General features: G+C 49.3%; 1 protein-coding gene across 1 annotated transcript in view; it reads left to right on the top strand.

The window, feature by feature from the left end:
• The window catches only part of Hunk (hormonally up-regulated Neu-associated kinase), a 102,945-nt gene that overhangs the window by 38,664 nt on the left and 40,082 nt on the right, over positions 1-24,199 (top strand). The window contains 3 exon segments of the mRNA XM_040750519.1: positions 3,453-3,745; positions 16,526-16,581; positions 21,779-21,914. Of these exon segments, the coding sequence (XP_040606453.1) occupies positions 3,453-3,745; positions 16,526-16,581; positions 21,779-21,914 (485 nt within the window).

Here is a 24,199-nt window from a genome sequence, read left to right as displayed (position 1 = left end):
TCTTCAGTATCTGATATCCAAATCAGCTTTATCGATTCCAAACCAACGTGACAACAGGGTCACATTTCCTCCTGGACCCTCGGGGAGCTCTTGACTTTGTCCTGCTTTCTGGTGGCTGTACAATTGTTGTCCCCTTTGTGTAGTCTTCTCACTCTGTGTGCCTGTCTGATCTTTTTCTATCTTCTAAGGCCGTCTGTGAAGGTCTCTGGATCTCACTCCATTGATGCAGGGCAGTTTCCCTATCTGAAGACAAAGACCTCTTGCTTAGTTAGACAGCATTTACAGGTTCCAGGGCTTGGGATACAAATCATCCTTGGGACAGGTTTCCACACTATTATTTACCACAGACCTCTGTGAGATAGCTCAAGGCCAGGGCTGAGGTGTTCCCTGCTGTGAGTCATGGGAGGTGCTCCCTGCTGAGTCATGGGAGGTGCTCCATGCTGAGTCATCTGAGGTGCTCCCTGCTGAGTCATGGGAGGTGCTCCCCACTGAGTCATGCCATTACCTTTTCCCCCTTCCCTTCCCAGGAGTTGAGAGAAGGTTGAGGTGGTCGGGGAATGTAGGCGTGCTTTGGCTTAAGGTGGCTCAATTTAGGATTACTTGACCTACAATAGCACAGAGGTGGTCCCTATTCACTAAAAAAGTGTTCTTCACTGTGTTACATTTGGATCACTTCCTGAGCTGGCAATATGTGGTTCGACGCCTGACCACGAGTGCAACAGTCCATTTCCTACCTCACGCTGCGTGACTGAGCCAGGAGGGATGGTATGTTAAGGGTATGCTGTGTATTTTCTCCCCAGGGAATCTGGCTACCTGGTTTGTCAGGACTTGACAGAATCCAGAGTCAGCATGGAGACTAATGCCCGGCCATGCCTGTGGGGAGTCGTATGAGCTGTCACTGGGGTGACAGGGAAGGGCGGGAGTGAGATGGGTGCTGGTAGAAGGTGGCCTTGTGTGGCTGGCAAGGACGGTGGCCTTGGAGCCTGGGAATGCGCTCCTGGAAGCTTGTATCAGCTGAGGGCTACCTCTATCCCCCAGGGAAGTTATTAGCGCCTTGTGGCTGCTATAACAAATTTCCACAAGCTTGATTGCTTGAAGTTGTGAGATTAACTGGTCTGGGTACCAGAGGTCTGAAATCACAGCGCCGGCAAGGCTTTCTGTCCCCTGTGAGCCTCCTTTTCTTTCCCAGTTGGTGTCTTTGGCTTGTGGCCCGCTCGCGCTTGTCTCTGCCTCCTTCACACGGCCTCCTCTGTTGTCCAAGCCTCCTGCTGCCGCTATTGCACAGGAACACCCGGGAGATCGGGGAGGCCCACTCTCTTACTTCAGGTTAATCTTGTCATGTCCCTTAACCATGTCTACAGAGCCACTTTTCCAAAATAAAGTCACATTGATGTGACCCAGGGATTAGCGCTTACTATCTTTAGACGGTCATTATTCAGCCCAGGACAAGCAATTAATGAGCTAAATAAATTATCTCAACAGTAACTGGATGCTCTGATATTTTTTCCTTTTAAAAGGGAGGTCATGGGCTGGAGAGATGGCTCAGAGCTTAAAAGCACTGACTGCTCTTCCAGAGGTCCTGGGTTCAATTCCCAGCAACCACATGGTGGCTCACAACCATCTGTAATGAGATCTGGTGCCCTCTTCTGGCCTGTGGACATACATGCAGACAGACTACTGTATACATAATAAATAAATCTTTAAAAAACTATTAAAAAATAAAAGGAGGTCATATTTCTGCTAGCTTCTAGACTATTGTTTACTCGTTGTACTTTCAAGACTTCATTGCCAAAGAGCATCGTTTTTTTTTTTCCCTGAGGCAGAGTTTCTCTGTGGCTTTGGAGGCTGTCCTGGAACTCTCTCTGTAGACCAGGCTGGTCTTGAACTCACAGAGATCCTCTTGCCTCTGCCTCCTGAGTGCTGGGTTTAAAGGCGTGCGCCACCACTGCCCGGCTCAAAGATCGTCATTTTAAAAACACTCACACAGAGAAGCAGAGGCAGAACTCAGTTGTGGCTTTCCAGCATCTTCCCATTCCCCCAAAGATAGATCTGTCTGTCTGTCCACGTACTCCACATACACACAGCCACACGCATGTATGTGTGTGTGTGCATAAATGTGCACCTGTATGTACGGATGTCCATGTGTGTGTATACATCTGCATGGATGCCACCGGTCAGCTGTGGCTGTCATTCTTTACATGCTGTCCCCTTTGTTTTTTGAGACAGGGTCTCTTAGTTACCTGGGACTCCCCAGGTGGGCAAGCCTGACTGGCCGTGAGCCCTAGGAAGCCACCCGTTCCTTGCTTCCCATTGACTGGATTACTAGCACGCACCACCATGCCTGGCTGCCCCGCCCCCCCGTGGGCTCTGGGGATTGAACTCAGGCCCTCAGTTTGCAGGGTGAGCACTTTCCCGACCTGCCTTTCATTTGCGTGTGGAGCTGTGCCGGTGTCGGATCGCACTTAGTGTACTATGCCACAGCTTCCAAATCCGGCAACCTCTGTTGCAGAGTGTCCTTCAGTGGTAGCAGGTGCTGGGCACAAGGCAGGCGGCGTGTCAGTGGACTCAGAGGAAGGACAGACAGGTGGGGAGATGGGCCGCTGGCAGGATGAGCTGGAGCCCTGTTCACAGCTGGCCACACTGGGGGGGGGCGCGGGGAGGGCGGAGGTGGAGGTGGAGGGGGTGACTCCCTCAAATGAACAGGATGCTGGGGTACTGACAGTTTGGGTGGAGAATAGTCTTCCCGTCCTGTCCTCCCTCCTTACGTGCTTGGGACAAGGGTCATTAGATGCCAATGGCCCAGTAGGAGCATCTGTGGGTGGCTGATACTCGAGGTTGGTCTTGACAGTGGGGTGAAAGTTCACTTGGAAGGTGATCTGCCAAGGACAGGAGTCACCACTGGAGGTCAGAGACCGTGTGGCCTGGGGGGACTCTGCAGGTTACAGAGTGGGCGGAGCTGAGCCTGAGCGAGCTGCATCTGGGCTTAAGTGCGCTCTAGATCTGAAGACGGGGTTCTAGGTGCAGCTGTTTCTGAAGTGGGGTCGTGGGAATCGCCAGACCTGAAGGAAGGCAGTGGGTCTTAGGAGCAAATGGCAGAGTCCTTAGTTCCAGAAGAAATCAGTGTCTCATCTTGGCACACTCCTGTGGAGACACAGGTCTGACGTGGTGGACTCTTTGCTGAGCTGTCCCGTGCTTCCTCTTTAATAAGGAATTTTTTTTCTGACGTTCTGGCTTTGTTTCATTTGCTGCTGCTTGATGAACTAGCTCGTTGTTTTGTTTGTGGTGCTGGAATGGGACTCAGGGCCTTGCAGCTAATTCCCTTCCCCAGCTCCGCGTCTGACCCCGGTTTCTCCTGGGCTCCATCTTCCCCAGAGTCCTTGAAACCCTCCGAGGAATGAATGGCCTTTGTCTACAGCTGTCTGGTAACAGCCGTGCTTTCTGGTTTGCCTTAGGTCGCCATCAAGGTCATCGATAAGAAGAGAGCCAAAAAGGACACCTATGTCACCAAAAACCTGCGGCGAGAGGGTCAGATCCAGCAGATGATCCGCCATCCCAACATCACGCAGCTCCTGGACATCTTGGAGACGGAGAACAGCTACTACCTGGTCATGGAGCTGTGCCCCGGTGGCAACCTCATGCACAAGATCTACGAGAAGAAGCGCCTGGATGAGGCCGAAGCCCGCAGATACATCCGGCAACTCATCTCTGCAGTGGAGCATCTGCACCGGGCTGGGGTGGTCCACAGGTGAGAGCCGGGCGGCCGGGCGCTGACCCCCGAGTCTGCCGCACTCAGCGGACACCTCCTAACGAGGCCTAACAGTTGCAGCCTCTTCCAGTTTCCTGGGTTTGTTCTGTGAGTTGCAGAGGGGTTCAAACAGTTGAATCTAAAGCCAGGGTGCCTGGGCCTGGGTCTTGGCTCTGCCCTTTAATGGTCGGTTGTTCCTTCGTACATTACTTGACCTCCCTGGACTCAGTCTCTCCATCTGTGAAATGGCAGTGATGACATGCATCTCTCCAATGAGCTAGTGTTGGGCCAGGGCACCAACAGTATTTGGTACAGAGGAAGTGCAGGACAAGGCTCACCGCTGCTCTTTTATCATTTCCAAAGGCAGCCATCCTAGTCTTCCTTACTGGCAAAGGCAACTTAAGGAGAAAAGGGTCAAAATTTGATGCTACCGTCTGTCACTGTGGAGACATCAAAAGTGGCAGGAGCTTGAAGCAGCTGAATTGACGTTCACGGTGCAGAGCAGAGAGCAATGAGTGCTTCACACTAGCCGGTAGCCCGCCTTCCCCACACTCACACAGCACAGGGGATGGTGACGCCCACAGTGGACGGGGCCCTCCCACCAATCAAGAAGTCCCCCACAGACACGCCCACAAGCCAACCTGATCTAGATCCCTGACAGTCCCCCACAGACAGGCCCACAAGCCAACCTGATCTAGATCCCTCATTGAGACACTACCCACAATTAAAACCAAAAGGCGTTGTATGAGCGTATGAAAATTTCAAAGAACAAAAGTGTTATTTTTTTAAAAAACATATGTAAAATGTTCAGAACAAAACAAAACCACAAAGCGCAAGGATCACAGAGAGGGACCACTTGCCCGGCTTGCCTTACAGAACAAACAGTTGGTGAGAAGTTGGCGCGGATGCCTTTAGCTCAGTGATTTCGTTCCGTGTGCTGTCTGAGAGCAGCTGCTCTGTAAATGCTTTGTTACTGAGTGGAATCACCATTCAGATTGTGAACTCGTCCCTGAAGTGAGGGGCCTTCTCTGGAAGGCTACGCACCTTGAGAATAGTCAAGGAAATCAAGCTTGGTCACACCAGCTTGTTCTTTGGGGATTGGGGAGGTGGAGGGAAAGTGAATGGAGAACTGTATTTATTGCGGGATGGCTGCTGCTGCTGCTGCTGTAAGTCCTTGTGTGAAACAAGTTTAAAATAGGTGACGAGGAGAGAGAGAGAGAGAGAGAGAGAGAGAGAGAGAGGTGGGCCTTTCTAATAAAATGTGTGGATATTTTTATTTTTATGAAATTTTAAGCAATTGCTATGTTGCTGAGAAAATTGAAAGCCATTGAACTCTCATTTTAGAAAGCAAAATCAAGGCATAAAATGCACATGTATATATTTTTACGTGCGTACATGTGCATTTAAATGCATGCTGAAATGTAACATTGAGATATAAGACTCACAGTATAAAATACACAGTTTAGTGGTCTTAAGTATATTCAGAGTTGTACAGCCATCACCACATCCAATTTTAGTAGTTCTTATCCCTCGCCAAGAACCCCCGTTCCCATTGGGCCATTTTTCCATCCCGCCACCTTTTGCTAACGACTCGTCTCCGGCCTGTCTCTGTGGGCTTGCCTGGTCTAGATGTCCCACGTAAACGGGACCATCAAGTTCCTGGTCTCCTGCCGTTGGTGTCTTTGGCAGCACAGTGGCGTCCAGATTCCTCCATATTGTATTAGCGCTTTCTTCCTCTTCACAGTTGAGTAATATTCCAGTGTGTGGCGACGCCATGGTTTATTATTCTCTCCATCCTGGACATGTAGGTTGCGTCTACCTTGGGGCCGCTGTGAATAATAATGGAGTCTTCGTGTGGCCATTTCTACTTCTGCTGCTGCTCCTGGGGAACTTTTCTCCCACACCAGCAGTTACTGGGCCTTGTGTTACCTCTGCGGAGGTTACATACAACTTTGAATGTCACCCCCTAGCTTTCTGAAAGTCATTTTTTTTTCTGATCTGCTTAATAAACTCCATCGCTTCCCAGTTCTACAGGACTGTGTCCTCCCTGGTGAATTGGCATCGTGGGACCCTCTGCCCTGCTGTGTCTGACCGGGGGGGGGGGGGAAGGGGGAGCGGACGTGACTTCGAGGACACCCTGTTGCTTACAGTCTTTCTGGACTGGCTTTGGCTTGTCACCTTCCACGCCCGTCATTTGCTCCCTGCCGAGCTGAGGACCCGCTCCATACCAGTAGCCTTAGTCACACATTCTCAGGCAGTCATGCTCTGTTAGAACTCTTTAGGTCAGTGCGGAAGGGAACATTCATGAGTTTGCAGCGTGTGACACTGCCTTTGGCTTGCGTGTCCTCGTCGCCACCCCCTGCCTGTTAGAGGGGAGTGGTGGTTCAAGACTGCCTGGCTCCTGCTAAGATGACAGAGGCAGAAACCTCAGGACTGAGTCCCCGGGACTACGAACTCAGTGGGTCACAGCGGAAAATAGACCCCGGGGACCACAAGCGTCACTGTTCCCTGGGACTTGGTGTTTTTTCCCGGGGTTCTCTGCTAAATAAGACAAGTGCCGGGCTTCTCAGGATCTGAGGACAACAAAGGAAGCTTGGGTGACTCCTGTGAGGTGCACATGGGTCTGCCCCGCAGGAAATTCTCGATAGCCACTCTAAAGTAATTTTTAACAAAATCCAATCCCTCCGTGCAATTACTGTCAGAATGTCAAAGGAAGGAATTTAATAATGTTTTGATAGCAGAGACAGGATGCTGTTTTAAAAAGCTCTCATCTCCAGCGTTCTCCCTTTTCCTCTCTCTCCTTGGAAATAGCTTTATAATCCAATACTGAGGAGGGATCAGGCCTTTTAAAGTTAGAAGAGAGCAAGCAGAAAGTATAGCTTGCTTTTCTTTCTGGAAGTCATGGTGTGTGTGTGTGTATGTATGTGAGCATTCTACGTGTGTGTGCATGTGTGTGTATGATCATGGTGTGTGTATGTGTGTGCATGTGTGCGTGCGTGAACATGTGTGTGCATGTGTGCGTGCGTGAACATGTGTGTGTGCGTGCAGGAGCACATGCATGTGCAGGCCAGAGGCTGACGTCTGGTCTTTTTCAGTTGCGATTCCAGCTTCTTCTCTCTCTCACTCGGCCTCGGGCTTTCTGATTTGGTCCCGCTGGCTGGCAGGCCTGCGTTTCTTCCTCCTCAGTGCTGTGAGTGCAGGCGCACCTCTGTGCTGGCTTTTATTCTCATGCGTGTGAAGCAATCTCGTTAGTCCTGAGCTATCTCCCCAGCCCCTGGAAGTCCTGTTAGCGTGTGTCACCATACATGGACATGGGGGATGGGTGGTTATCATATACTCACAGCTGTCTTTTCTCCAGAAGTCTTGGCGTTCGAAAATTCCATATAACCGACTTTTAATGCTTTTTATTTAGGGGCCATCAGCGTATTTTTGACTGTCAATCCTTTGGTTCCCCATTTTGCCCCAGTGGTGGCGGATTTCCTTTTTCATGTGGTAGTGGAGGAGTAAAGCTTATAAATTATTCTGAGAAGTTAGCATTTCAGAGAAACCGAGGAGTGGGAAGACCTGTGAGCGGACGGACTGAACCATGCGAGGGATGGCGGGGATGCCGCTGGCTGTGCAGGCTCTGGGCCTTCAAAGGCTCTTGGTTCTTTTGCTGAGTTCTGAGGATTCAAACTTGGGCCTCACACCTGTGCATCAAGCATTTCACCTACTGAGCTGTTGGTCCCCCCCAACCCCCTCCCCGTTTTATTTTCCTGCCTCCAGAATGCTCTCCCGGAAGCATCCACAGACCCAACCACACACACCGCTGCTAAAGCCAGCATCCACAGAGGATGTCTGCTCCTCACAAAAGGGTCTGGGACCCCTATCCACCGCAGTTCCTGGAATTGACAGACAGGATCCTCCCCCCACCTGCCTTCCCCTCCCCTCTGCTTACTAATACACAGATTCTAAAAGTTAAAAGGATTTATGCAACCTGCCCAGGCGCTGTCTGCTTCTTGTTAGCCCAAGAGAACAAAGGGTCCTCTCCCCTCTGCTGCCCACCTCCAGGGAGGAGGACACCTTCTCAGCGTTGAAGAATGAGGGGGTCAAGGCCCTGGGCAGGGAGGTGCTAACACTTGTCTAAGCTAGGCTCCAGTTCCCCTTTGATCACGAGCCCTTTCTTCTGGCCCCGCAGGCCTGTGGCTTGTCTCTTCCTGCTTAGGGGCGGGCGGTGGTATTATGTTACCCTGGAATGCTGTGTCCGGAGACTTTGATTAGAATCTGTTACTTTGAATGACCAGATGAGTGTTTCCCATCATGGTGTTCCTGTGGGTTCAAGTTAAGAGTCAAGCTCTGTATCCAACAGGGTGCTTTTTGCCTGGTCTCTGTTTTCTGCTCAGACTTCCGTTTCAACCGGAGCTCAGCCCAGAGGACTGGGAAGGAAAATGGGATGAATTCAACTAGTATTAGCCTTGGCACTGGGATGGTACTTTTCTGGGAGCAGTCAGTCCCAGGTTCTTTCTGGAATATTCCATAGTCTTCCCAAGATTTCAGGGGGAGTTTCTTGGTTCACTTAGTGTGAATTTATTTGTTTTATTTTGTTATTACTTCTTTCGTTTTATTTTAACTGATCAGCGATTTGCTTGTGGAGCATAATAGGAAATAAAAATTTCATTTTAAATCATAGATCAGGATTAACAGGTTGTATGTGTGTTTTACCACCAAGGCGTCTTGTAAACAGTCAGATTTATAAATCACCGGGTCTTAGTATTGTACTTCTGAAGGTAAGAGCTAGCGAAGACTCCAGTTTGCCACAAAGAGCCTGTTGCCTTGGGGAGCTGGCAACCTCACATGGGTGCTGGGAACCAATCCAGAGCCGTCTGCCAGAGTACCATACGGACAGCCCGGACGGATGCCATTTGCTTTGTTTTTTTAAAGGAAGAGTGAAAGGCTCAGGGAGTTCGGGTGGCTTGCTTGGGGCGAGTGAGAGAATGTGGACTCACACTGCCTTTCTCTCCTTCAGGGCCACTGGCTTGCTGCCTGTGTGCTCAGCCCCCACTGGGGGAGTCACTGCTCTTCTGTGTCTCAAATCCTGGCCGGACGCGTCCATGTGCCACTTTGATTTACAGTGGTTCTCACCTGTGGGTCGCGACCCCTTTGACAAACCTTTATCCCCAAAATATGTACATCACGATTCATAACAATAGCGAAATTACAGTTATAAGGTTGCGGTGAAATAACTTCATGGTTGGGGTCACCGCAGCACGAGGAACTGCATTAAAGGATCTCAGCATCAGGAAGGTTGCGAACCCTTGATTAAGGGTCTCTTCCCTAAGGTGTCTCTTTGGCTCTCTCTCAGTTTAGGACTCTCCTTTGTCATAAGCTCAGACCGCTGAGGGTCAGGGCAAAGATCTTCCTTTTTCACTATCCCCCGATACCGGAAATACATCACACACGCATGCATACACACAATCATATCTATTCTGTCCACATGGATATGCACATGATCTCATATACATGTGTGCATGGGATGCTTTCATAGGACACATATGCATGTATGTGCATGCATATACGTGAACCCCATGCACGCTTCTTTTCATCCACATGCATATGCACGTGCGCATGTAATGCTCTCATGTGTGAGTGTGTATGTGTGTAGTGTGCACACACGTGCGCGCAGTGAACACATGCGTGCTCACATCTGTGCCTGCTCTCCCTTCCCAGTCCTGCTCCTGAGTGCCCCTGTGTTCCACAGGATTAGAGTAATTGTCCCTGCCCAATCGAGACCCAAGAGTACATGACAATGAGTCTCTTCCGGCTCTTTCCTCCATCACACTCTTGTCTGGGAAGGCATTGGCTGAATTCCTTATGGCCACTCCCCCAAAATTCAAGATGACTATCTTCAAAAACTTCAAGCAAAGTTTGGGTGGGTGAAGAAGAAAGGACACACACATATGAACCCCAGGGTAAGCATTTGATGGTTAGGGATGGCCTATTCTTTGGAAAGGACCTAGAACAAAGGTCGGTTGGCAGGCGAGGTTTCCCATGATCTGCTGTCTCCCTGTGAACCCCACCAAACACACCCACTTCAGTGTCAGCTGTGGCCTGCGGCTGCTTCTTCTTGGAGCCAAGATGGCCCAGGGACCTTTTGTCTGCCTGGTGACCTCTTCTTGGCTGGACTCTCCCCGCACCTTGACAGCTTCATCTCATTGAACTGGTGGTGTTCTTTGTTCTGGAGATGCCACGCCCCCTCCAGCGCTGTCCCAGATCCCATCTCTGACTGGCCTGGTAGCACAGTCTGCCCCACCCTCAACTCCCCTGGCCCCTTTTTAGTAGAAAAAGTTTCGTTTTTCTTTCCTTTTAAACATTTTTAACTGACGCATACTTGTGCACATTTATTGGGTACAGTGTGATGTTTTAATAGGTGTATATAACGTGTGAAGGTCAAGACAAGGTAATTAGCACATCGTTTCAAACATCATTTCCTTGTGTGAGGAGACTCAAAAGCCTGTTTTCCAGTCCACACTGCATTATTGTTAACTTTAGTCACCCTTGTGCTGTGGAACACCAGATCTGGTTTCTCTGGTTCTGTCCCTGTATCCTGACCTCTCTCTGCCCTCCCTCCCCCCCCCCAGCCCTCCCCAGATTTTGGCAACCACCGTCCTTCCTCCTATTTAGAAGAAGTCTCTTCTTTTGCACCCTCGAATGCTTGGGAACATCCAGTATTTCTCTTCCGGTGTCTGGCTTATTTCATTTAACATTGTACCTTTAGGTTACACATCCAGAGGACAGATCCTGAGAAGTCAAGGCGGCACCTGCAGCGTGCCCAGCTGTCCGTCAAAGGTGATGGGCAGAATCACGTGCACACACCTGTAGCAGCACACTCTCTATTCAGTCACAAAAAAAGAACGGCAGACTGTCACTTGTGGCAACACGGATGAGTCTGTCTGACGTGGTAGTAAATGAAATTAGCCTTACTCCTCTTTGAAGCCCTGTAGCCCAGAAAAGGTGAACTAACTTCCATGAAGTAACATTGAACCCCGAGTTCACCTTGCCACGAGGAGGCATTGTTACTGTTGTAAGATGGAAGGAAGATTACCCCCCATTTCCTCTCCCCTGATCAATATGCGATTAATCCGATCAAGGACCACTAACCAGTGTGCAGCCCGGCCTTCCTTCCCCTGTGCAACCGTCGGCTGTTGAGCCTTTCTTCCCCACGGGGTAAGGCTGGCATGAAGTAGAGGCAGGCATTCAAGCCTTGTGGTGGGTCTAGACTAAGAGCCACACTTGTGTTTGGGCCACGGGAGTCTGATGGAGCTGGTTTTCTGGACAGCTGTGATAATTTTTGAAAGTTATAATACAAACACGAAAACCTTATGAATAAATTTATCTTTTTCAATTTTTTTGCTCAAGAAGGTGCCTTAATTTTGTGATTTTTTTTCCAGCATCATTTGTGGCTTCTTTGGCTATGGCTGAGTGGTACGTTGTGCAGAGTGAACTTGGATAATAACTTAGGGTAATGAAAGGTGCACCTCAGAGAACACCCCGGGAAGGCCTAGCAAGTTCTTAACACCAGGAAGGAGAAAGCAGAGAGGCTGCTTTGAAAAGATTACAGACTTAGAGAAATTGCTCAGAGTCTCCAGGGGCTCCATTCACCGTTCCCGTGCTTATCTTGTCTACTTCCGTATCTTGGGTTAGCCATAGCATCCTTGTTTTAGCTGGCTAACTAGAACGCCAACAACGGCATTAACGAAGGACTGTAGTTGACATTAAAGTTCACTGCTCTGCACATGTCTGTGGGTCCTGACAGAGCTATGATGTCCAGGATGTCCACGAGACACAGATCCACAAAGAGCCATTTCACCACCACCCCAACCCCTCACGCCCCATCTTTCAGATACTGCAGTCTCTGACATGACACGCCCTGTCTCCTGTTTGCACATGACCCTTGGACCTCTCTAGATTACTTGTAATAGCTTAGCCGAGCAAACACCAAACCAAGTTACACTGCCGTTCAGCAACAAGGAAAGTGTCTGTGTACTCTCCGCGCAGGAAGTCTTTTCCTTCCCGTATATTTTCAATCCAAGCCTGGAGAACTAACTAACCCGGAGGACTCGCTGTGACCAGGGGAAATGCAACATTAGAGAACTGGACATCGAGGCAGGGGTGGTGACGCACGCTTAACCCACACTTGGGCAGCTGAGGCAGGAGCATCGCCGCAAGTTCAAGCTACACAGCAAGACACCTTCCCATTCCTTAACCCTCACTCCACCTCATCTTAAAGCAAGCAAACAAACAAAAAAGGCCTTGCCCAAATTTGGACGTGGGAGACCCCAGGAGAGCAGTCTCTCTTCAAAGCAGGAAGTGGGAATCAGTCCCAGAGGGTTAATGCTTCTGCTACCTCAGCTATGAAGATCATTTAGCACCCAGGGCTTCCTGTCCCCATTGCTAGCCCTCGGCCATGCTGGTAGTGAAGCTGGTTCCAGCTGGAGTCATCCAGGAAGCTGGACAGAGGTGTAACGGGCTGGACAGCTTCCGAGCTAGGTTTCTTCTGTCTGTCTCTCCTGGTGACGGGAGCTGAGCGCTTCAGGAGGGTAGTGTGTGGGAAGATGGTGGCTTTGAGCTGGTTTTAGTCCCCTTTCACCAAATAATTATATTTAATACCTCCTCTTGGTTTTTATGAACTTCCCCTATTTTTTTTTTCTTTTGGAGCGTTTCTTTTCTGTCTTGCTCTAATCATTGCTGCTTTTTTCTCTAGGCATTTATAGCCCCAAATTACTCAACTTCGATTTATTATTCTTATCAATTACTGCTTTCTTTTTTCCTCGGCTCTTTGAGCTGTTTTTTTTTTTGTTTGTTTGTTTGTTTGTTTGTTTTTTGTACGGCATTTGCTCGGGACATTTTTGCCCCCTTTAATGCCTGACTGTGGCCTCCTTCAGACCAGGAGGCTTGACTTCACTTTGCCTCAGATTGAAATAGTGCCCCTCCTGTGCCATCAGTTTTCACTGAATCACACTCTGGGCTGTTCCCAGGCACGCTGTTGTGTGTTTGTGCACGTTGGAATTACCGTAAATGCTCGAGTAGAAGTCCCACTCATGTAAAGTCTTAATTTTCTCCGGGCAAGGAACCATTCCTTACGGTGTCTCTCTGGAAATCTCTCGTCACGGCGGCATGGTGGAAGCTGTTACGTTTTCACCCACCACGCTGCAGTTAGAGAAAGACACTACGCTTGCTTTGAGTCACCGATGACTCCAGGGCTCTAGCGGACATCCTAGGAGTCTGGCAGAAGGGGCGATGAAGACAGTGAACACGATGCCTGCCTCACAACTTCTGAAAGAGCGGCTCCCGGATGCGATGGCTTCTGAGACTAGACTGAAAACAACCGTTGACTGGTTAATTTAGGGGGGTTTAAATGGGTGCTTGTTGCTCAGGGGTCCATGCAAAGTATTGACAGACACAGATACAAATTTATAGGTTAGCCAGTGTTATAGCTCGGTGGGAGAGCACTTGCTGGAGTGGGCAAGGATGCAGGACGAGACCTCAGCAGCCGAGGAAAGTGAGCTGTTCCATTGTAAATGTCTAGTTCAGGAGGATTAGCTGCCACAGTGGGGAACCCGAGGACCCTTTGCTTCTGACTTGACAAGCAGTAGGTAGTGACACTGTTTCACGAGCCATGAGGCGAGGGTGTGTGCACATAATTCTCAAGTTAGGGCCAGGGCACATACCTGTTAAAGAGAAGCTTTTTCTTTGAGAGAAGCCTTCAGCCAGCCTGGTTCTAGAGCCACATCAGTCCCAAATAAACACACAGGAGGCTATATTAATTATGAAGCTGTTGGCCTTGCTTGTTTCTTACTGGCTAGCTCTGGCTTAAGTAATTACCCCATAATTGTTAATCTAAGTATTTCTCTTACCGGAGAATAGTTCCGGGCTTCCTACCCCATGGCGGTTACATCTCGAGCTCTCTTGTGTTTCTCCTTCCCAGAATCCTCCTGGACTCCTAGTCCCACCTATCTAGATTCCTATTGGCTCAACAGTGCTTTATTGACAAATGTACAGGATTTCCCCCATCACATACCTTTACTTCAAGAACGTGGGAAGCAGAGGCAGACAGATGTCTGTGAGTTCCAGGCCAGACTGGTCTACAGAGCGAGTTGTAGGCCAGCTAGAGCTACACGGTGAATTGTGTGAACATTTAAGTCTATTGTCTTTTGTTTACATGGTGTTGGGGCATGAATCCAGGGTTCTTGTAACTTTATAGTCTAATGGCATATTGCAACTTCAAAGCTAAATACTAGCCAGAGTGACTCTGTAGTCCCAGCACATTCCTGACCATTTATATTATATACTTTCTAAAATCCCGATTCATAGGGGCAAGTTTGCTTATTGGGAAAGCAGGCGGGGCTGCCTTATATTTGGGGCAACCTTAAGAGCAGTTTCCAAGTGGACGGTTTCTCTTGAGCTGGAGATGCACGGACTTCTCCCCAGCTGTGTGCGCTTTCAGCAGACAGTATATATTAATATTCTCAGACTTGATGCCAACACACCCCTCGTCCACACGCCAGGCCCCAAGGCTCCCAGCAGCCTTCTGGTTTTGAAACCCCTGGACCCCACCCCCATGTTTGGTACCTTGATTCTTCCCATTCTGAAATCCACCCTTGGTTGTGCCAAGGCTGCCCAGTCCTGTTGCAAATGGCTGTACTCCTCGGGGGTCCTGTGCACATCGATTTGACTTGATTCCCCCACTTCCAGTTTTCTACCCTGCCCCTGGGCAGTCCCATATCTTCCCCAAGCTTCGTCTCTCACTCATACCGACTTGAGAATGGTTACTGGTAGGCCAGATCCTGCATCCAGCTTGGCTGCACAGTGCTGTTACTGTTATCTTACACGCAGGTCTGTTGCCAGTGTTTAAAAATCGAGACCAAATGAAGAGCTCCGGAGTTTTGCAAAATGGACAGGCTGGCAGCGTGGTGACTGGGCTCTAGCAACTGTCCCTATGAAGCGGGACGTCACTCTTCTTTTGATGGCGCCCGTTTGTTTACAGACATGGGTGTAAGGTGTCAGCCGCCGTTTTCTGTTTCTTCACACGCTCCCCATGATAGGCACAAGGAAAGGAGCACTGACTTTCTGATTTTTCTATCCTAGTGTAGGGAAATTACATCGGGGGCCAACCAGAGCAGATGTATATAAATGTGTGTATGTGCGCATTTATGGAAACGTTTTATTTAAAAATAGGATTGTAAAAGAATTCCATGTGCGTGAGTATTTTGCCTGTATGTGTGGATAGGCACTGTTTGTGTGCATTCATAGAGCCTTAGGAGGCCAAGAAGGTATCGGGTCTCTTGGAACCGGAGTTACAGACAGTTGTGAGCCACCGTGTGGGTGTTGGGAACTGAACCTGGGTCCCTTACAAGAGCAGCAAGTGTTGTGAACTGCTAGGCCATCTCTCCAGCCCCTAGAAAAGCATTCTTAATTAATATTCAGTGTATGTCTGAGCCGATAGGTGTAATGTGGGATTCCAGAATTTATGTGCTGACTGATGAGTTTCTGAGATGGCTCGTCTGTCTGTCTGTCTGTCTGTCTATCTATCTATCTATCTATCTATCATCTACCTACCCATCTATCTATCTATCTATCTATCTATCTATCTATCTATCTATCTATCTATCATCTATCTATCTAACTACCTATCTCCACAGCCCCAGTCCCCAAAAAGATCATCTAGCTTTACTCTATGTTACTTACTGACTGCCTGCAATGTACAGGGGTTTCCAGGCACAGTGGAGAGAAAGGCAGGCCTGTCTCCTTCCCAGGAGGAGCTTACAGTCAGCGGGCACCAGCTGAAGTCTCCTGCCTGTCACCTGCTTGTCAACCAGTGACATGGCCTGCTGCCCAGCCTCTCACTCTTCCTTCCATCTGCACACTCAATTCCCCACGTCAGGTTAACGCCCGCCCGCTCAGGCGTAACACCAGGGATTAGGATGCTGACATCTGCGGAGCCCATTATCCCACCTGTGACAACATCTGTTTGCTAAATAGATTAAAATGTTATCATCTGCCAACCTGCTGTGACGCTCCCGAGCTAAGCGTGGAGGCCCCGTGGAGGCTGTGGGCCGGGTTAAATTAAATCAGCTTTCAGTTTTTATTTGTCTTATTTATGCCTACTTCATTGATGGGAGGCAGGGGAGGGCGGGCTGAAACGTGTGTGGAGGACAGCCTGGCAGGACTCGGTTCCTTTCTCCTCCCCCGGGGGCTCGGCCCTGTTTTATTCAAGCGCTTCCCCAAGTCCCCTGGTGATTTTGATTGGCAGCTCCTCTCCCTCCACCCCATTCATGCTCTGTTTTCACTTATATTTTTACCTTGGCTACGTTTAATTTTCAGATTTTAGGTCCACTTCTGGAAACTCATCATCACCTCGTCTGCCCTCCTCTCTCACTCCGTATCCCCTGAAATGCTTTAGCTTTTTTTTTTTTTGGTTTTTATGAGACAGGGTTTCTCTGTGTTGTTTTGGAGGCTGTCGGTCCAGCCCAGCCTCGAACTCACAGAGATCCGCCTGCCTCTGCCTCCAGAGTGCTGGGATTAAAGGCGTGCGCCACCACCGCCCGGCTGCTGTAGCTTTTTATAGTGGATGGCAATTAATTATGTCCCATCACACGAATATTTGCTTACTGACCAGCTCTCAGTGGAAATGGTGAAGGCGGGTTCAAAGCGGCCGTAAAATCATTCACTTCTTTCCAGGTGCGAAATGCCATTCTGCCCTTCCAAACGTTTACCTGAAATGTGTGGTTTTGTTTATTTCAGAGACTTGAAGATAGAAAATTTGCTACTGGATGAAGACAATAACATCAAGCTGATTGGTATGACTTTTTTTTTTTTAAGCATGCTAACCTCTTAAGTTGTCCATGATCTGTATCTAATCCTAAGACAAGATTTCTAGTGTACCCCTTGTACATCTCATGTTTAATAATAGTTTTGACGATGAAAATTAGTTTAATAGTTTGTTTAAATAATAAATTAAAAATATTAGGAAGACTCGGCCTGGAGAGATGGCTCGGTGGTTAAGAGCACTGGCTGCTCTTCTAGAGGACCCTGGTTCAATTCCCAGCAACCACATGGCAGCTCACAACTGCCTGTAGCTCCAGTTCCAGGGGATCTAACGCCCTCACATGGGCATAAATGGAAGCAAAACACCAATGCACACGAAAAGTAAATAATTAAAAAAATATTAGGAAGACTAAAAATAGTGTCATTTGATTGTGAATTGAATTTTATAGTTCCAAGTAAATATTTGTTGGTCACGTATTTCTTTGGACTTTGTAAGCTTCTTGTATGTGCTTGTGGTACATGTCTGACGTGTGTGCGTGTGCATGTGTACACGGGTATGGCGGGCAGAGGTCACGTGTTCCCCTCAGCCTCTTTCTACCTTATGTTTTGAGACAGGGTCTCACTGAACTGAGACCTCACCCATGTGGATAGGCTATGAGGCTGGGGGACTCTCCTGTCTCTGCCTCCTGAGCAGTGGGACTGCAGACATGTGCCACCCTCACCAGATTTTCCCTGGAGTGCTGGGAATGCAAACTCAGGTCCTTTGTTCTCAAGGCAAACTGAGCCATCCCCAGAGGTCCCCAAAGTGTAATTAAATTCAGACTTCCCTCCCTTCCTCTCTCTCTCTCTCCCTCCCTCCCTCTCTCCCTCCTTCCTTCCCTTCTTTCCCTTCCTCCCTCCATCCATCCATCCTCCCTTTCTTTCTAGATATGTTTGATTTTAAGTGTATGTGTGCTGCCTGAATATATATCTGTACACCTCATTCGTGCCTGGTGCCTGTGGAGGCCAGAAGAGGGCATTGAATCCCTTGGAACTGGAGTTATAGATGATCGTGAGCTGCCATGTGGTGCTGGGAACTGAACCTGAGTCCTCTGTAAGAGCAGCCATTGCTCCTAACCACTGGGCCATCTTCTGTGCCTTAAATTCAGAGGATCCTCAGCCTTTAAAGCGTTCTCTCTCTCTCTCTCTCTCTCTCTCTCTCTCTCTCTCTCTCTCTCTCTCTCTGTGTGTGTGTGTGTGTGTGTGTGTGTGTGTGTGTGTGTAGTTGCTCTTGGCGGTCAAGTTCACACCCAGCTGTGAGGCATCCAGCACCATCTCCCATTTCTCGCTTTTCTTTCTTTTCCTACTTCACGTGCAAGCGATTCCTTCTGCCTAGATGGCTTGAAAAGACGTCTTGGCTCACACTCAGTTCCCAGTGTGGAACATGCTCCCGGGCTGTGAAGACGATACCATAACCATGGCAACTCTTATCAAGGAAAACATTTAATTGTGGTGGCTTACAGGTTTAGTCCATTAACTTCATGGTGGGAAGCAAGGCAGCATCCAGGCAGACACGGTGCTGGAGAGGGAGCTGAGAGTTCTTACATCGTGACTTGAAGCCAACAGGAAGTAGTCTGAGACACTGGGTGCAGCTTGAGCATATGACACCTCAAAGCCCGCCTCCACAGTGACATACTTCCTCCAGCAAGACCACACCTACTCCAACAAAGCCACACCTCTAATTGTGCTGCTCCTTTTGGGGCTCATTTTCTTTCAAACCACCACAAGCAGTCTGAAGAGAAGGTGAACCTAAGCGAGAGCCTGGAACTCCCCTCTCACTGAGTATGATGGTTGCTTTTAGAGATCAGGAGCTGCTCTATTCACTCTCTTGGGTTCCCACCTCTTGGCTGGTAGCCATGGGATTAACATCTAGCCAGGTATTTCAAGTCATCAAGCAAAAAGGCAAATTAAAACTAGCTGCTCAGACCAAATTTGCCTGTGAGGTTCTAGCAGGGGGCAGCAGTCCTGCCCATAGATAGCTCAGAATATCCTGACCTACCCCACATGCGTGCTGTGTTTATAGCTGAAGGAGAGAAGTGGTGTACAGAAAACAGGACAGGAGAGAGGCGCAGAGAACCCAGATGGCGGACTTGCCTGAGCATGGCTTCACCAGCTGACCCCCTGAGACTCAGCTCCTTGTGGTAGGAGGAGGTTGCAGTCTGTTTACTTGTCATGATAGGTCGCAGTTCACTGTGCATGGAAATGTCTTCGGTTCAAACTTAAAATGTGTAGAGCCATCTCTAGGCCAAACCGAAGCGGGTAGTAAAGGATGGGCCAGACCTACTGGAAATGACCTGGCATCAAAAGCCAGAAACACACAATGTGAGGCAGGGGCTCTGGTCAATGGGTTTCTCTTGGTCTCCTCCTTCTCTGTACCCCAGTCCTCTCGCCCCCTAAAGGACTCTACACATGAAAGACATTGCCTCGCCATCCTGCCTGCTTCCCTCTAGGGGAAGGAGCCCAGCCTCTTCTTCTCTTGCCCCTGGGATGGGCAGTGTGAACCAAAGGTTTTTCCTAAACCTTATTATTATTGTGTTAACTTGAAAGCCCTTTGAACCTTTTGCCTTCAAAGGATTTACTTAGGTGGTTTTCAAAGAGGATTATAGCTATTATCATTTCTTCGTAATAGTTTCCTTGTTTTTGAAATCATTTGGTTTAAATAAACTTATTTCAGCCGTGTCTCAAATTAGTTAGAATCATCAGGAGTAAGATTTTTGATTCAATCATATATTTTTCTTCTTAGAAGAAAGAAGAGGAAAAAAAAAAAAAAGAGAAGGCAGCCGGATGTTTGCAAGGATGTTCCCTCCCCAGGGGGCATAGCTACAGATTAGAGGAGCTGTGAATATTCACTGGGGCTTTCTTTTGAGATTCCATTTTGCAGCTCTCAGAAAAATTGAGTGATAATTAGCTTATGTATTTACCAAATCTAATTGAGACCGACCTATCTGACATTACTGGGAGGCAAATTTCTCTCTAGTTTCACTATTCTAATTATAGGCATATGTGTAAAATTTTAATAACCATAATTATGAATGTGAAATATTCTGCCCTTTATTTCTCTACAATGTCTTTAAAATCAAGCCTTCTAGGCTAGATGAAGACAACCTTAAATGCAGATTCGGCAACCCCTCCACTTCCCCAATCCTGAACTAATTTATCTTCTTGGAATGCTCTTAAGATAAGGCCAGGCTCTGTTCCCTTGCTTGCCTGGGACAGTGGAGGGTGGTCTGGCCTCTTGTCTTGCCTTTCCTGATAGATGGGATGAGGGGGGAAGGGAGGAGACGGTCTCAGAGAGGCTGCCAGCCCTTTGCTTTGACAGAGTCCAGGAATGGGAGCTTTACCTTTAATCTTGGAAACTCAGAGACACATTATTTCCCCCCTGGGATTGCTGTGAAACTGGGCTTCTAACAAGACAACTTCCCTTAACGCTTTGACCCTGGCAACACTACCGTCTTTACCGCGTGGTGCTGTCTCCAGACTCCACAGTAGGTGTTCTTATGCAAAGAGTCATGGGAGTTTCCTCCCGTTAATGCTCCCCACCCCACTCCGTCCCGCCCAGCCAGGGTGCCACAGTGCATCCTGGGTCTGGGAACAGAGCCCCTCACCATCTTTGCAACAGACACTTTCTCAGCTGGGAGGCTAGCCAGCCCCTGCAGTTCAGAAAGACCCTTCTGTGCTGGTCTTGCGGTACCTAGTGGGGCAATCTGGACCAACAGAAAAGAAATGGGCAGGTAGAGGGTAAAGGTGAGGAGACAGGAGGAAGGTGGCAAGCAGGAAAAAAAAAATACAATCACGAAAGCAACAGAAGAGAAAGGTCAGTGTTGAAACAGCCAGATCCCTAATGCAGGCTTTGCCTCTTCTTGCCTGACCTGAGGGCTCGGCATGCTTCGGGGCCTGAAAGAGTTCCTGGGGTGCTCTTTGGATAAGCTGTTTGGTGGTACAGTTCACTGCTTCGAGTGTTGGGGGACTCTTGTTCAGCGTCGTCATTGAGACAGGTGGTTTCCAGTCTCCCAGTTTTCTCCTGCCCGGTTTGCCGTTCCCTAAGTTCTTTCCCGTGGCTTTAGTGGAGGGCATGTACTTGCAGGTGGACACATGCCAGAGCGGAGAGAAAGACAGTAACTAGGGGCCTAGTGCCGGGCAGGAGGTGTGGGAGTGGTTCCAGCCTCCTCAGAGCCAATCTCCGACTTGCCCTGAAGCTTGGGAGTCTTACGGCTGCGCGTTCAGTTTTGCGATGGAGTTCAAAGGATGACCCGGGATGTCAGATCTTAATTCTGAGGTCAACAGAGACTGAGGAAAGTTATCAGAGGAGACAAGGACACTAACAGCTCCCTAATTACCCTCCAGTTGCAGTCATCTTGAAGATCAAAAGTAAATAGTGCACTAAACTCCTAATAGACCCAAAGTGGCCGTGAGGCACACCAGGGCTTTTCTGTAGACTTGCCAGACGCCTGACTCATCGAAGAACAAAGCAATGCCATGAGGTCACTTAGTCTAGTTGGCATCGCCAGCCTGCTGGGCGGTCTTTTTCCAGTCAACACGCGGGGCTGTTTAAATTGCCCCCCCCCCATTACAGTATACCTCTGGAAGGAATTTCTTAGAGACTTTAATGGAAGACACTGCGTTGAAGAAGTCAACTGTAAGTGGCCAGTGATGCAGATGGCCAGCGGAGAAACTCGGTCTCCATCCAGTTTCTCCCAGGCTGGCCACAGGGCAGCCAGGATCTCAGCATGCTCTCCATTCCCGCCTCAGTCCTAGAAAGCTAACAGTCTCTCTTCGCCCTGGATGACTCATTTACAAGGCTCGGTAGAAATATGCTTTGGCTCATCACACTGTTAGGTCTAGCTGGGTATTGCAGCGAGGGCTGATGTAAGATGTTCCACTGAAGCGAGGGAGCTGCCACCCGCCCGGCAGGCACGCCTTTGTCCTGAGAAGTCTGTCAGGGTTATGGTTTGCAGCTGGTGGGTTTCCTGTTGGATGCTAAATTATGTGTTAGCCTGAGAGAATGTTTCCTCTCCTGCTGTCTTCCTCCTCCTCCTCCTCCTCCTCCTCCTCCTCCTCCTCCTCCTCCTCCTCATCTTTCTCCTTCTCCTTCTCCTTCTCATTCCCCTCCTCTTCTTCCTCCTCCTCCTTCCCTCTTCATTTTTGCAATTTTCTAATTCAGAGTCCATGTTTGTCTTCTCCTCTCTGCAGACTTTGGTTTGAGCAACTGTGCAGGGATCCTGGGTTACTCGGACCCATTCAGCACACAGTGTGGCAGCCCAGCCTACGCAGCTCCGGAACTGCTGGCCAGGAAGAAATACGGCCCCAAGATCGATGTCTGGTCAATGTGAGTTATCCAGCTTGTAAAAGTCGATGTTGCCCCCTGAGGTCTCCGCACCCCCTGTTTGTGAAATAGTCTCTCACTGTCTGGTGAGATGCTGTGGATTAGATCATCCATGATTCTCGGAGCCCAGATTCCCTCCTCTCTTTCCAGACTTTTCCTCATAAACTTTCCAAACAGCATTTACAAACATTTCACTGGGAAGCGGAGAAAGGCAGAAAGCCAAGTCTAGTCTTCACAGGCTCGTGTTGGTGCTCCACGAACCACCCATGTTCTATGTAAAACCTTTTCGTAAAGGTCTGAGATCATAGCTACCTGGGAGGCCGGGGGAGGAGGGTCACAAGTTCAAGGCTGACCTGGCCTGCAGATTGAGTCTAGGGTCACCTGGGCAACTGAGTAAGACTTTGTCTCAAAGCCAAAAGGGGAAATGGGTGAAAATGAAGCTGGTGGTGAAATCCTGGCTTAGTGTATGGGAGGTTCTAGGTTCATTCTCCTGACACACACCAAACCAAACACACACATGTGTACACACACACACACACACAAACCTAACAAACACACAGGCACATGGGTGTACATACAAACACACTACAAACCACCCAGATACTATATACACAACCAAACCAAACAAACACATGTGTACACACACACACACACACACACACACACACACACACACACACACGAACCAAACAAACACATGTACACACACACACACAAACCAAACAAACACACAGGTACGTGGTATTACATGCACATCACATACTAACACACCACATATACGCACCAAACCAAACACATGTGCACATGCACATACATGTGTAACACACCACACACACCATACAAATAGACAAACAGCACACACCCCCACACATCACACTCCCCCTACACACATCCTCACTAAAACAAAATCCGACAAACAGATCCTGCCATAGTTTGCTAAGCATGAGCCCTAAGTGCGCCTGCGGCCTCTTTGCACCTGCCTGGTCCCCACCCACAGCCTGGCTTCTCTCTGCTCCTCCTCCTCCTCCTCTTCCTCCTCCTCCTCCTCCTCCTCCTCCTCCTCCTCCTCCTCCATCAGAAAGGGCTGTCTTGGGATGGTTGGGGAATCCATTAACGCTACATAGACGGAATGAAAGGTCTGTGGAAGCCCCCCCCCATACCTCAAGACCTTCCGAGGGCACTGTTGTGTCTCCGTGGTGATGAGGAGATGACAAACGAAGGTTGGGGAGCACGCGGGGGGTGGGGGAGCAGTCTGCTTTTTGAGGGGACAGACAATGTCGTGTCGCCCCAGGTGTCAACGCAAGTGGGAGCCTCCTTAGTGTAGAAGGGGTCAGAGGCTCAGCCTCCTCTGTCACCTCTCGCTAACTCTGACACAGAAGCGAGTAGCTTACCCACATGGAGAGAAAAGCATGGGCTGAGAAAGGTTGGGTTTTGTTCTCACCCCTTTTGCCCGGTTGCTCGGCCGCAGGGGAAAGGGATTCACGTGTAGCATCTGTTGACACTCCATCTCCCTGTTCTGTGACTGAGATGAAGGGCCCCGCTCCCCAGGGAGGCTTCCTGCCCCCTTTCCCATGGCCACCAGCTCTCCTGTCTAGAGGCAGGGACTCTGGGCCTGTCTGGGAGAAATGGTGACGGATGGGCTGGAGAAGAGCCTGGGATGTGCAGAGTTCCGCTTGTGCCACGAGAGTCCCCGGGAGCAAGGTGGCAAGCTGTAGCACCCGAGACCCCGGGGGAGCTCCTCAGTCTCCTTTCCTTGGGCCTCACTAGGCAGAGACCATTGCACGGCACACCCTTGAGACGGGAGACAGACCTCCTCTCCTGGGTTGTAGCCAGCTACTGTGACTCAGTTGCCTACTTCCAAGAACCCAATTGTGTCACCCAGTCCCCACTTAACCTTTTGAAGCCCTAACCCCCCATGTCATTGGTGATGCGGCCTTTGGGAGGTATCTCTTTTGGATGAAGTGAAGAAGGTGGGCTCCACGATGCTATTAGTGCCCTTATAGGAGGCACAGAGAGACTCTCGTATGTGAGGTCACGGGACAAGGGTGGCCCTCTCCCAGGTAGGAAGGAGGGAGGCTCTCACTCATCAGAACCCAGCTGGTGTTCGATTTTGATTTTAGGCTTTCAGTCCCGGATTGGTGAGACAGTGTCTGTTATTTGAATTCCCGGTTCTGTGGTATTTTGTTATTTGGTTACGGTAGCCTGTGTTGACCAGCGTTTCATGGCTATAACTGAATGCCTGAGACATGAGCTCATGAAGACTAAAGGTTTATTTGGTGACTACCTCT

This window comes from Mesocricetus auratus, unplaced genomic scaffold (genome assembly GCF_017639785.1).
Source record: "Mesocricetus auratus isolate SY011 unplaced genomic scaffold, BCM_Maur_2.0 Super-Scaffold_100008, whole genome shotgun sequence".
NCBI classification, from domain to species: domain Eukaryota; kingdom Metazoa; phylum Chordata; class Mammalia; order Rodentia; family Cricetidae; genus Mesocricetus; species Mesocricetus auratus.
Note: the sequence above shows the minus strand (reverse complement) of the source record. Positions and strands in the feature narration are given on the sequence as shown.